Here is a 17,450-nt window from a genome sequence, read left to right on the forward strand (position 1 = left end):
GCCCGTATATGGAGATCTCTGTGTCTGTCTGTGTCCATTTATGCCCATTATCCTAAAGGAGTTCGCTATAAACAATGTTGTCAGTAATGCCCTTGTCATGTCTTGATCAAATACAAAGATTTGTGAGAATTTGGGTTTGTTAGTGCTGTCAGGAAAGATCGCTGAGGGAGTGATGTGGTACATTTGGCCACTCATCTTAAACGGTTTAATTCCTTTTTTGAACTCCATGATCCTACCAGACACATGCTTTGAAGCCATAGAGACTAAGCCATTATACTGTCTGATGTTGTCCATAAATTGCCTGGACTGTGGTGAGGTTCTGTCAAACAGATCTTTAAGTGCAGGAGGGGGGTCCTTGAATGGCTGAAGTTGTATTTTTTCCCATAATTGCAACAGGCACCGAAGGTTTTATTTGCGCCAGAAGGTTTGGATGTTTCCCAGGGGAACATTTCAGCCTTGCATGAAATGCAGATGCAATCCATTGCAGGTATTTGAAAGACAACTATTTCTGTGAGTTGTTGTGGCAGTGTCCACGCTCTTCTAAAGTTTTTTACCTTTTGTGTTCTTCTTTGTGATGTATAGCGTCGTTTGTTGGTGGCGGGTGTCCAGCTGTCACTGGGGTTAGCTGTTGCCATGGTCACATCCAATGACAGGGTGTGGCTGTCTCCCGGCTGACTCTTCCGATCAGGGTTATCTGTTGTTGCTGCTGCAGCTGCAGCTGCTCGACGTGCACGATGCATTTTGGCATTGTGTGTCCTCTTGCTCAATGAGGTTTTTCTGCATGGTTCCATGCGTAGTTTTTTGGTGGGGGGTGTCCAGCTGTCACTGAGTTTTCCAGGCTGACTGTCTTGATCAGGGTTATCTGTTGCTTCATCTGCAGCTGCTCGACGCGCACGATGCATTTTGGCATTGTGTGTCCTCTTGCTCATTGAGGTTTTTCTGCGTGGTTCCATGCGTCGTTTTTTGGTGGCGGGTGTCCAGCTGTCACTGGGGTTAGCTGTTGCCATGGTCACATCCAATGACAGGGTGTGGCTGTTTCCCGGCTGACTGTCCCGATCAGGGTTATCTGTTGTTGCTGCTGTTGCAGCAGCTGCATTGAGTGTCCTCTTATAATATGATGATGGGTTCATCTATTTTATAGATGAACCCGTCATCATCTATGTACGGTCTGATGTCATACTGAGGTCAGCACGTTGATGTTTCCATATATGGACACTCAGAGAGATTTTGTGTTGACTCATCTAGCGTATGTGATGTCAGAGCCTTTTATGAAGTGATGTCACAATGAGTCAGCGCTTGCTCCGAAACAGCCCGATGTCAGTCATCTCCGCATACGGAGATTCCAAACCTTTTGCGTTAGTTCCGGAAAACCGCATATCGGGTCGGGTCGAAGCCTAGCTAAGAACGTAGGCAAAGGTCTGAGCTATCTGCGTGCGAAATTGTGTTTCAGACACAGTGCCGGTTCCCCCTTTGATGCAAACCCCATTATACCTGTTGTCATAGTTTTATGCCCATATATGGAGATCTCTGTATCTGGTTGTCTGTGTCCCTTTATGCCCATAATGGAGATCTCTGTATCTGTCTGTGCCTTCGACTGTGTTGCCGACACAGTGCCGGTTCCCCCTTTAATGCAAACCCCATTATACCTGTTGTCATTGGACCCGTTTTGACTTTATTATGGAGATCTCTGGATCTGTCTGTCTGTTTCCCTTTCATGCCCATATATGGGGATCTATGTATCTGTTTGTATGTGTCCTTTTATGCCCATATATGGCATATATCTCTGTCGCTTTTTGTTTGTTTCTTCTTTAAGCAGAATATGCAGCCTGCATAAATCTGCATCATTCAAGTCATCATCCCAGTCCCACGCTTTGTTGCTCTTTTCTTTTTTGTAGCGGGAGAGTTCAGCTTGAGTTTTTTTGGAGAACTTGTTTTTTGTTGGTCTTGTGCTGTTGATTTAGCTTGTCTTATGTTTGTCTCCCCCGTCTGCACCTCATCCAACAACAAAGATCTTGACTGATCCTTGTTTTCTTCAGTAAAAGCAGCACAGTTAATTAATTCTTCATCACCGATCTCATCAAAAAAACTGTCTCCTCCTCTGTCTGCTCCTCCTGTCTTCCCACCAGATGTTGACTGTTCCATCTGCTCCCCAGGAACACTGTCTCCTCCTCCGTCTGCTCCTCCTGTCTGGCCAGCAGATGTTGACTGTCCCATCTGATCCCCAGCAACAGCCTTATTAGCTTTCCATTTCGCATCCCAATTGAGTTTTGTAATTCTTTGGTTCATTTTTCTTTTTTCCTGCTCCAGTTTTTGTATATAAAGAAGGACTTGAGTCGATGTCTTGAAGGCCTGATCCTGCAATTCCTTCCGGCTTTCCATGAACTTGCACTGATAATTTAGAAGTACCAAGTTGTTACGAATTATTTCTCCTTCACCGGGGTTTAGCTTTGGTAGCTTTTCTGGAGTACTCATTTTTTTGAGAGCTGCTTATAGACTATATGCAGAGGTCTGTCAAGAGTGCTGGACTTAGCTTAGAAGCCGGCTTATATACTTTCATCTGTCACCTCGGAGTGAGAGGAAGAAAGACTATAGTTTATGCCATACTCAGAGATTTTTTGTTGACTCATCTAGTGTATGTGATGCCTTTTATGAAGTGATGTCACAATGAGTCAGCGCTTGCTCCGGAACAGCCCGATGTCAGTCATCTCCGCATACGGAGATTCCAAACCTTTCGTGCCGGATCCGAAAAACTGTGTATCGGGTCGGGTCGAGGCCTAGCTAAGATCGTAGGCAAAGGTCTGAGCTATCTGTGTGCGAAATTTGGAGTCTGTAGCACCAACCATGTGCTGTCAGGGCTCATCCATGCGATTTGGCCCAATTCGGCCTCGGCTTCAATTAGTAGTCACGAAATCACAATTATTTTGCATAATTGTCATAATCGTTTCCATGTTAAAAAAATGTCATACAGTACATAGTGGAAATAGCAGATATCCTATCTACATATAATTGGTCCTCATTAATGCTCATTATAAGATGGCACTATTTTTGCCGTTCGGGTGGTGCAGTGGTATAAAGTCCCTGCCCACCACCACCACGGAGGTTGTGGGTTCGAACCCACCGTGGTGCATCCGGCTTTGTCGAGCGTCTGTGCGAACACAATTGGCCCTGTGTTCGGGGCCGTGTTGATTTTGACAGCTCATTTTGATTTAGTTTTTAGTCATAGTGTTTTGAATAAAATTCCATTTTGTTTTAGTCATATTTTAGTCATCTGAAATGTTTTAGTTTCTGTCTAGTTTTCGTCGTCTAAATGTCATAAGATTATAGTTGACCAAATCTACCGTTGATTTAGTCGACTAAAATGTATTTTGGCGGTGCCTTGATGGTGACGTATAATGGCTGATTTTACACTTGGTTGCATGCTGAAAATAGCCGATCTACAAGCTCACAACGCGTCGCGCCGTTGTGTCTCAGAGGAGGGCTGTGGACAGTTCAGGGTCTGGTACTAATTTCAAACAATATTTCAAACTTATTTTATTTTAATTTTATGTACCGGTATATATAAATGCAAAAACAATGTCTTATATTTCAGCAGGCTAACTTTCCAGAAACAGAAATGCAGTACAGTAGTTTATAGCCTGGAATCCCCATGTGATGAATCTACTCTTACCTGTTACATCTTCTGTGTGTCATTCACACTGCTGTTTGCTCCTATGACACCCGACTCCCTCTAGGAATACTGCATATCCATTTATTTAGATGAGAGGAAAATATGTCAATTTCTGGGAACAACAAGAGCTCTGGATTATCATAAAGTGCTACATCTCTAGTGGTTCAGAATAACAATGATTTTATGACACTTTCATGTCCATTTTAGAGCTTGAACGCAAGCCTCTAGAATACTCAACTCGTCGCAAAACACATTCTGAGCTGATAGCTCACAATTCGACGGCTATTTTCCCTATTCATCGTATAAGTATATAAGCAGTGGTTAAGGGAGCACCTCACGCATTTTCAACCTTACAGTATCTTCATATATGATTGGTCCTCGGCACAATGTCCATGTACTCACTCATGCATCTCATTGGTGGACTATTGACAGTTCAAAAACCTGCCTACCAATGAAATCATCGATGGGGAACTATCAGTCTATCAGCAGTGAATATAATATGAATGAGTATTATGCACAGTCTATCCACAGTGAATGTATTGAATTAATACAAAGTACTGTACTACCAATCTTTGAATATATATGTTTTAAAGTGAATATTTTTTACTCTGATCTGTGCTTCTGTGGGGTCCCTGGAACAACATATTTTGAGATGGGGGTAATACATATCATTTTGGGTGGTCCTTGACATGGAAAAGTTGGAGCACCACTGATATAGCAACAAACTGTTAGGATTCAGAACATTTTTAGATATGTATTTGGCTGCCGACCCACATCTCAAAATATTTTGTTCCAGGGACCCCCAGAAGCAAAGATTTGAGTTACAAATGTTCACATAGAATACATATATTTATTCAAATTTGCACACATTTTCACAATTATTTCCCCAAAAATACACAGATGCGTTCCCGGATTGAATGGATTAACTAAAACTTTTGGTTTCCGATTTTGTTTTTAGCAGTTGGTTCTTCTGGAAGGTATACTGTAATGCCGAGGCCTCTGCCTAGGCTGTCAGAAACAGGAGGCTTTTTGAGCTTTTTTATGTGTTTATCTGGGCCATAGCCGCACAAAATGTCACTCCTCCTCCTCCTCCTCAGCTCAACAGGAAGCCATCATGCGTGTCACGACTCAAATCAGCCCCAATGCGCCACAATTAAATGCGTCCCCTGGAATACAAAAGCTCCCCCCCTCTAAGCCCTACGTTCCTGCTACATTGTATTCCTGCGGGGGACACAACATGTCCATTCAGTGGCAGCTTATCCATCCACAATAGCCCAAGGAAAATAATTTCTAGAGGTGTGTGTGTGTGTGTGTGTGTGTGTGTGTGTGTGTGTGTGTGTGTGTGTGTGTGTGTCTGTGTGTGTGTGTGTGTGTGTGTGTGTGTGTGTGTGTGTGTGTGTGTGTGTGTGTGTGTGTGTGTGTGGAGGGGGCCCTACTGTGACATTTGATGACAATGTGTCAACACAGGCTTTATATATGTGACAGCCCAATTGTTGGCAATTTTCTGAGCATATAAGCACCTGTGTCTGAGCACCAAATCACAAAGGTTTTTTTTATCATTCTGTATAGCCTACATCACTGGTTTCCCAACGTCTGGTCCGTGGGCCCACCAAGGGTCCAAATATTGCACGCTCTCAGTGTTAAATTAACACCTACTGTAGGGGTTGGGACCTTCTGATTGGTTCAGGAACATACAGGCTATGCCGTATGTAAAATTATAACTTGGTAATCAGTTCCGTGATGGCATCGATGCTCGTTCCCCCTCTGGGGGTCCCCGGACCCCACTTTGAGAACCACTAGCCTTATACTGTCAGTCAGTGTCCTGATGGCATCGATGCTCGTACCCCCTCTGGGGGTCCCCGGACCCCACTTTGAGAACCACTAGCCTTATACTGTCTGTCAGTGTCCTGAATGATTGACTTTTTATACGCGTAGATCCTCAGTCTGCCTTTAGTGTTACAGTAAGTTGTACAGGTTCTGCCAGATTGAAGGATTTGCTCCTTAATTAACCTGTCTAAGAAGAGCTTAAGCAGAAAGCAAGACAAATAATGACTATAGTAAGTTGTGTGAGAGTTCATGTAAGTAGATTAAGCTAATAATTGACTGTACAAAACGCATATACCCACACGTGTTGTCAGTGGTGTAAAGTAATTAAGTACATTTCTTAAGTACTGTACTTAAGCACAGTTTTGAGGTGTTTTTACTTTACTGGAGTATTTCCAATTTTCAATACTTTTACTTTTGCTGCACTACATCTCGGAGGCAAATATTGTACTTTTACTCTACTACAATCATTTTAAAAGTTTTAGTTACTAGTTACTTTGTATATTTTGATTACAAAACATACATGAATCACTTCAGCCCTATATACATTTCGGCCATTTGAAAATAGCCGATCTACAGTACAAGCTCACAATGCGTCGCATTGTGAGCTTGTAGATCTGCTATTTTCAAAAGATTTTTTATACATTTTATACATTGGAAAACTTCTGCATAATGAGTACTTTCTACTTTTGGTACTTTAAGTACATTTTGACACCAATACTTTTGTACTAGTACATGTTGTAAAGTAAATGTTGAATTCAATACTGCCATATATTTCTATATAGCAGTATTGACACTTTTACTTAAAGGACAACTTTGTTTTTTTACAACCAAGGTTTATATTTTAGCTTGTAATTAAAGTAAATAAATGATGAGTGTCATTTTTTTTTCATTTACTGCTTTCTATAGTTTTAGCATTTTTTGCGATATTTTTTACAGTGGGCGGGGGCATTCTGTCCGGTGGCTAAATATGCCTTTTTTACACAATAAAAAAGGTCCGGCTGTCTGAGATGGCCAGATGTGAGTTATTGGGGGCTAGAAGAGCTACTGTAAATAATAATAAAGAAAACACCGGGTTAATGTGTTAAAAAAATACATATTTAGCCACCGGACAGAATGCCCCCGCCCACTGTGAAAACACTGTAAAAAAGATTGTGAAAATTGCTAAAACTATAGAAAGCAGTAAATTTAAATTTTTTAACACTCATCTTTTATTTACTTTAATTACAATCTAAAACATAAACATTGGTTGTAAAAAAACAAAGTTGTCCTTTAAGTAAAAAATGTGAGAACTTTTTCCACCACTGCGTGTTGTTTATGTGTGCGTGTGCGCGTGTGTGTGTGTTTATTCAGAGATAATTCCTAGTAAACCAAGGCCAGTCACAGCGTATATATATTGGCTTTCATATCATCTCTATAGGCATGAAGCTAAGAAATATCAGGGGATGCGAGGCTCAGACAGCCGGTGGTAAAGTAACAGACTCCATTATGTAATCCCAGTCTCTTTATCAGTTCATTATTTAGCCTCTAACTGCAGCCAGGGCTGCTGTATTGACAAAACCCAGTCCCTATGGTGGCTGCTGGTCTGTCCCTCAAAATGAGACCCATTTCTCTGGATTTCTCTCTCTCTCGCTCTTTCTTCTTTCTCTGCCTTTCTCTCTCTCTCTCATTCTGATGAGCTTACATAACCTCGCTGTCAGGCAGAAACCTTGTATCTCCATATTTTAACTGTAATATGTTTTTTCTGTTAACTCATTAAGCACCATTAAGATTCCTAAAAATGTTTTCTAAATCCTAACAGTTTTTTGAAAATGTAAAAAATATTTTTTCACGATTTTTCAAAAATAGCAGATATACAAGCTCATAGCGCGGCACCGAGTGCCGCGCTATGAGCTTGTATATCTGCTATTTTTGAATAGCCAAAGAAATCTAAAGTGACACAAATGCGTTCCAGGTCTTAAGTGCCATACTTTGTTGTACAAGGGTGTTGTGGAAAAGTAGCAAAAATAGGCGGCGCACAAGCTCTACAATCTACAAGATCTGCACGTTGTGTGAGCTTGTAGATCTGCTACAAGCGTAAGTGAAACTGGTTAAATGTGTCTGTGGATTTATGTTGAACCTATGAAAAGTATTGACAAGAGCTTGTGACAAATCAGGCTCAGGCTTTTAGCAAATAGTTTGTATAAGTTTTGTTTGTAAAGCATCTGTGGGTTTTTGAAAGGCGCTATATAAATTCAAGTTATTATTATTATTAATCCTTTCTCCTGTCAATCATCGCCTCTGGTCCCCCCCCCCCCACTCCCCAAAGGAGAAGGATAGGGGAGGGGAGGGGCGAGGAGGAGTCCAGGAGTGTAATTCACAACGCGTCGCGCTGCGACGCGTTGTGAGCTTGTAGATCTGCTTATTTTCAGAGCGCAACCCCCGAGCGCAACCAAACATAAAATGACTTGTCTTTTAGTTCTACTGGATATCTTCTCCACTAGATCCCTCCATAATATCTTAGTCTAGTTTTTGACGAAATTGTCAATATATTTAGTCTCAGTTTTAGTCATCATAGCCTAGTTTTTATTTAGTTTTTGTCAGTGAAAAAAGGTAGTCGACCAACATTTTTCGTCATAGTTTTAGTCAACGAAATCAACACTGTGTGCTGTGGTGCTCTGCAGCAGTGTGGGAAATGACTCCGAATCCCCACCAAGGTTTTGTATTTTTCATTTTAGTTTTAGTTAGTTTTGAGACGCTGGTCTCTGGTTATTATTTGTTTTTTATGTTTTTAAATGGTTTTAGTTAGTTTATATTAGTTTTAGTGTTAGTTTGTTTTTTTATTCTCTGAAAGGTTAGTTTCTGAGGTTAGATACAGTTAGTGTGCCTTGTACAAATCAAAAAAGCCAATAGATTAAAAACACACATGAACATAAGAACATAAACACATTCATGAGACACAATCTGAGAGCATGAACACACTCAGTCAAACTCCCAATAAACTCTATAGGTTGGATTAATTTGAAACAAATTATAGATTTTTGACCAAAATCACCAAACCATAAATAAATGAATAAATAAGGAATTGGACTGCAGAGCGGCTAGATGCAAGTGAAGCTATGGCAAATCAGTGACGTTGAAACATAACAGTAGTACCATCCATGCGAATGTTCTGGACACAGACAGCTGCTTTTCTATGTATGTTAAACTTACATAGTCTTCTTTCCAACATTGTAAACAAAAACAAAATTAAGTCATTGCATTACAAAGAAAACATCTCAATAGCTTTTTGAGAGAGAGAGAGGGGGGGGAGGAGAGAGAGTGCGTACACAGTCCACACACCCATGAAAGATGCTTCTTTCTATTCCTCTCTTGCTCCAACCATCTACAAAGAAGCTTTGTCTTTTCCATCTTAGCTCCAATAAGGTTAGTCACTCTTTCAGCTCCGGGGTGTTTAGAATTTTGGCCCGGAGTTTTCGAAGGCAGTCGAAATATTGAATCACACAGTCATGTAGACATCCCAGTCTCAACGTATTTCCCGCTTGTGTTCCTGGCCGTGTATTTAACTTAACCAGCAGCTATTTGGTCGTCGGTGGAAGCAGTCCATTATACCCGAGCTACCTAGGCTACTCGCAGTGATATTTAAGTACCTCTGCCTCAGATTGTAAACAAGAGACGCCACGGACCGCGAGGTGCCGTACGGTGCCGACAATTGCCGTAAAACTGGTACAGCAAAATAAATAGATACATAACATATCAAATATGTGTCGCGCCGCGTTTCAATCGTGTGGTTCTATTATGATCAAGAAGGGCGTTCATTTAAGGAAAAACACAAAAAAGTAAGAGGAGATAAGAGGTTTCTGCCCGACAGCATTGATATATCATGCACGCAACATCCAAACATACCCAAATTGGAATCAGATGTTGAGGGGGGCTCCATACAGCATACCTCCAAAACCGCTTTCACTTCTGTTCATACGGGTGCCACAAACACGGAACGGTTGGTTGCACCATCTATCGTCAAACATCATTTCCGGAAGCATCATTTCCGGAAGCATCATTTCCGGAAGCATCATTTCCGGAAGCATCATTTCCGGAAACGTCATTTCCAGAAACGTCATTTCCAGAAACGTCATTTCCAGAAACGTCATTTCCAGAAACGTCGTTTCCAGAAACGTCGTTCTTTGCAGAAACGTTGTTTCCAGAAACGTCGTTTCCAGAAACATCGTTTCCAGAAGCATCGTTTCCAGAAGCAGCATTTCCAGAAGCATCGTTTCCAGAAGCATCATTTCCAGAAACATCATTAACAGAAACATCGTTTCCAGAAGCATCGTTTCCAGTAGCATCGTTTCCAGTAGCATCGTTTCCAGTAGCATCGTTTCCAGAAGCATCATTTCCAGTAGCATCATTTCCAGAAACATCATTTCCAGAAACGTCATTTCCCCCCGCAGCTTCCTCATTTCCTGGCGGCTGCTCATCGGGGGGTACATGCTGCTCATTTGGATTCTCAACATGATTCGGGTCCTCAACATGCTCAACACGGCAGCACGGGCAATCGTCATCGCATTCTGCTTCTTCTGGTTCTTCTACTTCTGTCTTTTCCTCTTCTTCTTTGCATACGTCACTCATTTCCTCATCCTGTTCTTTCCTGACCGTAGCCTGGGTACTGTGAAAGTCCTTGATGAGCATCAGGTGCCCTGTGAGTTCCTTACACCTCTTATTAAGATCTTCACTAAACGCCCTACTTCTTCTTAGATGTTGCTTGTTTAGGTCCAGTTCTGACTGGAGGTTTTGTTCTTTCTCGTAGTTTTCGTTGAGCAACGCCCGGTGCCCAGCCTTCATGTCCTTTTCCTTAATTTTCCACTCCTCTCTGTGCTTTTCCCAGACTTTGTGCTTCTCTGTCATAATATCTGTGACTTTTTTGAGCTCTGCTTCCTTCTCGGAAAAAGACTCTTGGAGGGCGGTGATCATTGCCTCCTTCTCTGAAACACTGTCTTGGAGGACGTTAATCTCGTTTTGATTCTGAGACAGAGTCTCTTTGAAGTCTGTGTTATCTTCCTCCTTCTCGGACAGAGTGTCAGAGAGCCTGTTGACCTCTGCCTTGAGGGTCTTTCTCAGTGCTTCACTCTCATCCAGATTCGCTTCGAGGGTCATCAGCTCGTCCTCCTTCTCAGACAGAGTGTCTCTGAGTCTTTCATTCTCGTCACTCAGACTGCTGCTTACGTCCGCCGTCTCAGACAGACTCTGTGATTGGGCCGCTGCCTCTTCGTCCTTCTTAGCCAATTTAATTCGGAGCTTCTTGAGGGTCACCTTGTCTTTCTCCAAGAGCTTAATCTTTTCCTCTGCGATGTATATCTCCTCAACCAATTTCTCCTTGGCTTTAGCCAGTTGTTCTTTAAATTTTGCCCGCATATCTTCTTTCTCATCTTCGAAGGTCTGCTTCATGTCGGACATCTTTTCTTTCAGCTGCGTTTTCTTCACATCGTGGGTTTTTTTCATGTCCTTCATCTCCTCTTTAAGTAAGGTTTCCTTCTCATCCCACTCCTCCTGCTTCCCAGTCAATTCTAATAACAATTGTGCTTTCTCCTGATCCCAGAACACAGGGGGGGTCTCATCTTCCTCCTTAAGTAAATCCTCCTCCTCCTCCTCCTCTTGTTTCGTTTGGGTTATCTCCGGCTCTGCAGGCACCTCTTGTGGTTCCTCTTCTTCCTTGACCTCCGGCTCTGCGGGCAGCTCCTGTGTTTCCTGCACTGGCTCCTGCACTGGCTCCTGCACTGGCTCCGGTGCAATCTCCACGGGGCTCTGGTCGCCTGAAGGGGGAGCCTCATATTGGGGTACTGCCTCACTGTACTTCCTTCCCATAACCTCCTCCTGGTACCGTCGGTAGAGGTCACTGTCATATCTTTTTATCCTCCGACTACCCACTCTGAGGGGCCTGGGAGACATGGTCGCCAGGATACGAAGCAGCCGCTGGTTTTCGGAGTCTATGCGACGAACCTCATTATTGGTAAAGGAGTAGTTTTTCCTGTACGCACTCTCAAAGTTCATCATTTGATTTTCATAGTCTGTATAGTCATTTTTCCTGTGTGCTCTCTCATTCTTCACTCCTAAAGAATGTTCCATCATTTGATTTTCATAGTCTGTATAACGGACTGGTTCGCTGGCAAAGTCATTTTTCCTGTAGGAACTCTCAATCTTCACTCGTAAAGAATGTTCCACCAGCTTTTCACAATTATGACAACGGACGTCATCATTGGTAGAAGAGTCGTTTTTCCTGCATGCACTCTCATTGTTCTCACCTGAAGAATGTTCCCTCATTTGCTTTTCATAACAACTATTACAACGGACTTCATCATTGGTTAAAGAGGGAGGATCCCCAACCCCCACACTTAAAGAGTTTTCCATCACTTCGTAAATCACTCCAATCACAAATTTTCAAATGCCAAAATATAGAACTTCTAAACTATGAAATAGAAATTACAAATTGTATGCTATATCGCTACCAAATCAGAATACCCTTGATGTGTCTTTTGATTCTTCCTGTAAACATGGAGCAGCCCGCTGGTGGACGTCGTTATATATAGGCCTATGCCTGCCTTGGCCGTGACATAGCACAGACACAGTGCAAACCGTTGCCCAAATATGGACTTCCAGGCAGACTTCCCTGCCTTGACGCCCGAGAAGATCTAAGCTCTGTTCAAAGTTTGCTTGGCAGCAGCAGATTCAGCAGATTCAGATTTGAACCGGAAACACGTTTGACACCTTCCGTATCAAATCTGCAATTGAACGAAGCTATGGGAAACTGAACCGGAACAGGAAGTGAATATGTCACCTTCTGTAAATCCCGTCTACAGTTATGTAACAGAGCCTATTCAACTATCTGCTATTTTTGAAAACAAATTACAAATATTGCTAAAGATGTTGACAAATCTTCTCTTGGGGCTGGCAAAAAAATATTAAAATTAATTTGGGGTCTTTAAGCCACCTCTGTGGCTTGGTTCCTCCGACACATAGAGACACAGTCGGGTAGAAAGCATTTATTGTAGAGTGGCAAGATGGTACAAGCCAGAGCAGATTTACTACAATTTCTGTCATGACAGAGGCTCCCTCGATGAATTTCGATGAATTGAGTACAAAGGACCCCAATGGAAAAAAATCCTCTTAGCAGACATTGTATTGAACTGTACTTTCCTGTTTTTTGTTTTGCAAACTACCAATACATTTTTCAATCAATCAATATCTCCCAACTAAGTGTGACGATGACTGATTTAGCCTGTTGTGTATCGATTAGATCAATGCACAACAGGTGAGCAGTCACACCCAGCTCAGAGCCCAATCCTTTGGGCTGAGGCCAGGAGTGTCCTGCCTAAAATCAGCCATCACCCACACCACAGGGTCCTTGATGTTTGAGACAACTGTCTTATAGTGGGCCTGTCGGACCAATGGGCCGCCGGAATAATGCCATGGCACCGTACAGGAACCCTATACCCTTCCATTTGTACACTCTTAAGAGTGATAACTCCTTGAAATGAAAAAGTTTGAGAACCACTGACAGTGGAAAAGGTTCCAAATGTGATGGAATCAATTCTGGTTCCTCAATGTTGGATCAGGTTTCTTCGATTCCTCCAGTTGGAATCGGAGAAATCCATGAAGGATCCTAACCCTACACACAGTATGATCCGACCGACTTCCCACTCACGCCCTCAGGTCTTCGGCGATATGCACGCCGCCGAGCTTGAGGTCGATGTCCGAGCTTGAGGTCGATGTTCAGTATGCCCGACAGCAACAATATTATTGCTGCTGTCGGGCAGAAACCTCATTTCTCTGTGGCCTGCCGTGGGCACACTTTACCTTTTATTACAGCTGCATACATTGTGTTCAGTTATTATGTTCTGTTTATCATGATGCATATTTACCAAGTATTTCATGTTGCAGCATATTCATCATTTCCTTCTGTTACTTTTTGCAGTACATGACCTTTAGTTACAGATCTCACCATTAAATTATTATTTCTTAGTTTACATTCTAATCATGCATTTCATGTTCAATTCCTATTACAAACGACACATACAGACGTTGGTTGGAACATACACATTTATTGATTTGAGGTAAAACGCACATCATGGCTAAACAAACAAACATACTTATACCATTTCCTTTTCCTGGTATGGCTGTATTAAAAGAGTGACAGGAAGCGCAGTGCTCCTTTTATAGTGGGGGTGATGTAATTGGAGCGTACCACTTACCAGGGGAGGTTGCATTTTGCTGTGAAAAGTATAAATCGTTAATACTAAGTTTGAAAAAATGAGTAGCCTGCTTCTTACCTTGTTGATGCATGCTATTCTCTGTAATGTTTTGAGAAAGGGTTTCTTGGTTCTTTTCACTTGAGCTGTAGGTGAAGTTGTCTAGTCTAGTGTTCCTTTGCTATACGGACTGGACTGTTGGTTTGTGCCAGCAAGCAGAGGCCCAGGTTAGGGTGTTTCAGTCATTCTGGTCTCAGACATGAGAGAGGTAACATGGGGCACCATGCTGCTGCGGCGCTCTGCTCTAAATACTGATAAAGACAGATTATCTTTGCACTGTTTGCTTGACAATAAGCATGTTCGTTAAATGTTTTAGTTTTTTTTAATGTAATAGTTTTTTAAACATTATTTTTGGACATATTATTGAAAGAAAGATCTTGCGAGAAGAAAATGCATTTGCACAACTTCAGTGTTTGGTTTGTCTCCTCTGTTCACCTAGCCTTCTACAATCTCTATATTTTTAAATTTTATTTTTTAAGTAAATGAATGCGACGTAGTGTCACGTAAAATGAGTGAAAATAACCGATCTACAAGCTTGTGAGCTTGCAGATATTTTTTAAAAATGTAGTGAAAGTAGTTAACCCATTAACTCTTAAACTGCCAGGGTTTTTCAAAAATAGTACTCAAAAACTGCCAGCAGTTTACATTGTAAAACATAGGAACATTTTTATTTATTTCTCCGTTTATTTTTTAACATTGAAGTGAATGGAGCAGCAACTTTTTGGAAAATGTTCTCTCCTGGTTCTTTCTAAAGAACGGAAAAACGGAAAAACAAAAAAAAACAAAAAAAATAAAGAATAATTTCTTTTATTTTGTTTTTGATTATTTTTTTAAATATCAGATCTGCAAGCTCATAGCACGTCACTTCGTGCCAGGCTACGAACTTGTAGATCTGCTATTTAAAAAAAAAATCGTGACAATTTGTGCAAATCTTTTGTCAATATCAACAATAGTGACATTGATGTTTTGTGTACGTGCAGGAGCGATGCCGGTGCCAGACCAGCCTGCGGAGCAGGAGAAGGGGGCCACGGTGCCCCCCGCCATGCCAGCCTCCAACGGGGACGGATCCGAGACAGAGACGGCCTCCGCTATCCTGGCCTCTGTCAAAGAGCAGGTAGGCATTCTCTCTGTGTGTGTTTGTGTGTGTGTGTGTGTGTGTGTGTTTGTGTTTGTGTTTGTGCGTGTGCGTGTGCGTGTGCGCGTGTGTGTGTGTGTGTGTGCATGTGCGTGTGTGTGTGTGGTGGGAGCGTTGATAGGGACCAGACTAATATCCACGCAGTGTGTCGTGTGATATTGTCTGGCCACGCGAGGCTAGTACTAGTGTATCTCTCAAACCACCAGATTTGTGTGATACTGCTATGGGTGGCGGCTTAGCCCATTAACCCATTCAACCCGGGAACGCATCTATAAATGCCTTATAAATCCTGACAGTTAAAAAATATATATCTTTTTCATATCAAGGACCCCCAAAATAATTTGTATTTGGCCACAGACCCCCATCTAAAAAGAAATGGTCCAGGGACCCCCCCAAAAGCAAAGATTTTAGTTAAAAATATATTTATTCAAAGATTTTCACAAATATTCACGGTTAAAACAAAACAACGCTATGTGCTTGTAGATCTGCTGTTTTTGAATAGCCAAAGAAATCTGAAAATGACACAGATGCGTTCCCGGTCTCAATGGATTAACCCTTTAAGCCTTTGTTCAATAGTTACATGGTTTGCCTTTGACAAGTGGTCATCAGTGTGTTTGCATAGTGATTGCTTGCTGTACATGTACACTATCTGTGTAAAATGCAGTCATATACTTGAGTCTGAATAATCTACTTCAACGTTTGCTATTGACTTGGTAAAGCCGGTTGTAGTGTTCCACTGCCTCTATTGCGTGATGATCTCATACATTTTCATAACGCCATGCGTGTTGTAAGAGTAAAGCTAGCTGTGCTTATATTACCACCTGAGCAGTCATCAGCTGGGTGAAACTGAAGCTGAATTTCTGAATAAGGACCACAGTACATTCTGTATATCACCACAGCGTTAGTTTTTTCAGTACATAGCACGAACACACGCGTGACCCTCTTATCTCTCTCTGCCGCTCTCTGTCTGGCTCAGTCTTTGCACCTCTGGCCTCCATTCTTCTCTTTATCTCTGTGCTTTGTTCAGAGGCTTTGTCGTAGAGCTGTTACAAAAAAGAATAGAACAAGTCAAGTCGGTTGATTGATGGGTGTGCAGGGGAAAGCCTAATGGAGGAAAATGTTAGAGATTATAGGGTGAAGAGAGAGCTGAAGCCAAGTAGACGTAATTGGAAAAGTCATTAAAACCCGAAGCAATTACTCAATGGGAAGCACTCAAAGGTAGCGACCGTGCTCTTAGGTAATGGGCAGTGTGACATGGTGCATGTGAGACCCGGAAGGGGGGGTTAGGGGGCAGAGATGGGGACTCGAGTCAAAGACTCGCACTCGAGTGTTGAGTGACCAGTAACCTTTGGAACCAAAGGTTACTGGTCACTCAACACGTTCACAAACACACATTAGATATACCAGTCCACGTACTGTAAGAGCAGTGAACAAGGAAAAACGGCATTCATGTAATATGCTCCACACAAATGGAACAAACTTCAGGACTCTCTGAAACTGGTGTGATTGGTCTCGATAGAGACATTCAGGGTGCTTCTTGAGGACACACTACATAGTGACTGCACCTGTTTCATGTAACACTGTTTATTTGCATCTGATTTTTAAATCTCTGTGTTGTTATCCATGTCCTCATTGTATTGTCTGATTCACCGCCTTCTGCGATTATTTTACTGTTGTTTTATGCTTCTGCTTTTCTTTTTTGCTTTATTGTTAAATTAGTTGTGACATTGTAATGTGATTCAAATGTTTGTTATCAGGGCGTCCTTGAAAAAGAGAGCTTGATCTCAATGGGTTTCCCTGAATAAATAAAGGAAAAAGAGAGAAAGAAAGAAAGAGTCGCCATATTATGCGACTCGAGACTCGACTCGGACACGGCCCTCAAAGACTCGAGACTCGACTCGGACTCGCCCCTCAAAGACTCGAGACTCGACTCAGACTCGCCCCTCAAAGACTCGAGAAACTTCGAAATCAAACATAATGTTTAGCTCAGCATCAGCTATATAACAGTTTAGTTAACTTGGCATAAGCTTACATTTTATATTAGATGATCGGATCATCTGTGATAGCACGTTTTTGAAACATCGGATTTTCATGTTGTGCTGCTGTCTCGTTAAACCCAGCTGGGCGAATATCCAGTTGTCACAATAGTGTAGCTCTGTTCGGGATTATTGCACAAAGGTGGATGATGAAAAAGTTGCACTTTGCGAACGGGGACAATACTTGGACATAACTGACATAACTCACTTCAGAGGAAACTAAATGGAGCTACTTCAGAGATGTTTACACACCCCTGGAATCCATTAGAATGGTGGAAATGGAATGTTAAAGGGCAAGACCACTTTGGTAGAGGTTTGGGTTGTGTAGTTACCTTGCCATGATGTAACTCCAAAGGTGGCTCACACACAGCCTTGGTCAGGCTGTGTGTGAGCCTGCGCCTATACCACAGTTGAGCTGTGCTATATGACGCAAAGGAGCCCAAATGAATGTATCCTACTATTCTGATGAACATTCATTCTGTGCATTTTTCATTTGGGGTTGGGTT

The 17,450-nt window shown here is 42.1% G+C and overlaps 1 protein-coding gene across 1 annotated transcript in view; it reads left to right on the forward strand.

The window, feature by feature from the left end:
• Nucleotides 1-17,450, forward strand: part of ctnnd2a (catenin (cadherin-associated protein), delta 2a) — a gene marked incomplete at its 3' end in the record, with an annotated part of 597,119 nt that overhangs the window by 92,192 nt on the left and 487,477 nt on the right. Inside the window, exon 2 of the mRNA XM_084048187.1 lies at nt 14,754-14,887. Within this exon, the coding sequence (XP_083904313.1) occupies nt 14,759-14,887 (129 nt within the window). The 5' untranslated portion in view covers nt 14,754-14,758. The remainder of the gene's footprint in view (nt 1-14,753; nt 14,888-17,450) is intronic.

This window comes from Gymnoscopelus microlampas, assembly GCF_963454915.1.
Source record: "Gymnoscopelus microlampas genome assembly, chromosome: 22".
Lineage (NCBI taxonomy): Eukaryota > Metazoa > Chordata > Actinopteri > Myctophiformes > Myctophidae > Gymnoscopelus > Gymnoscopelus microlampas.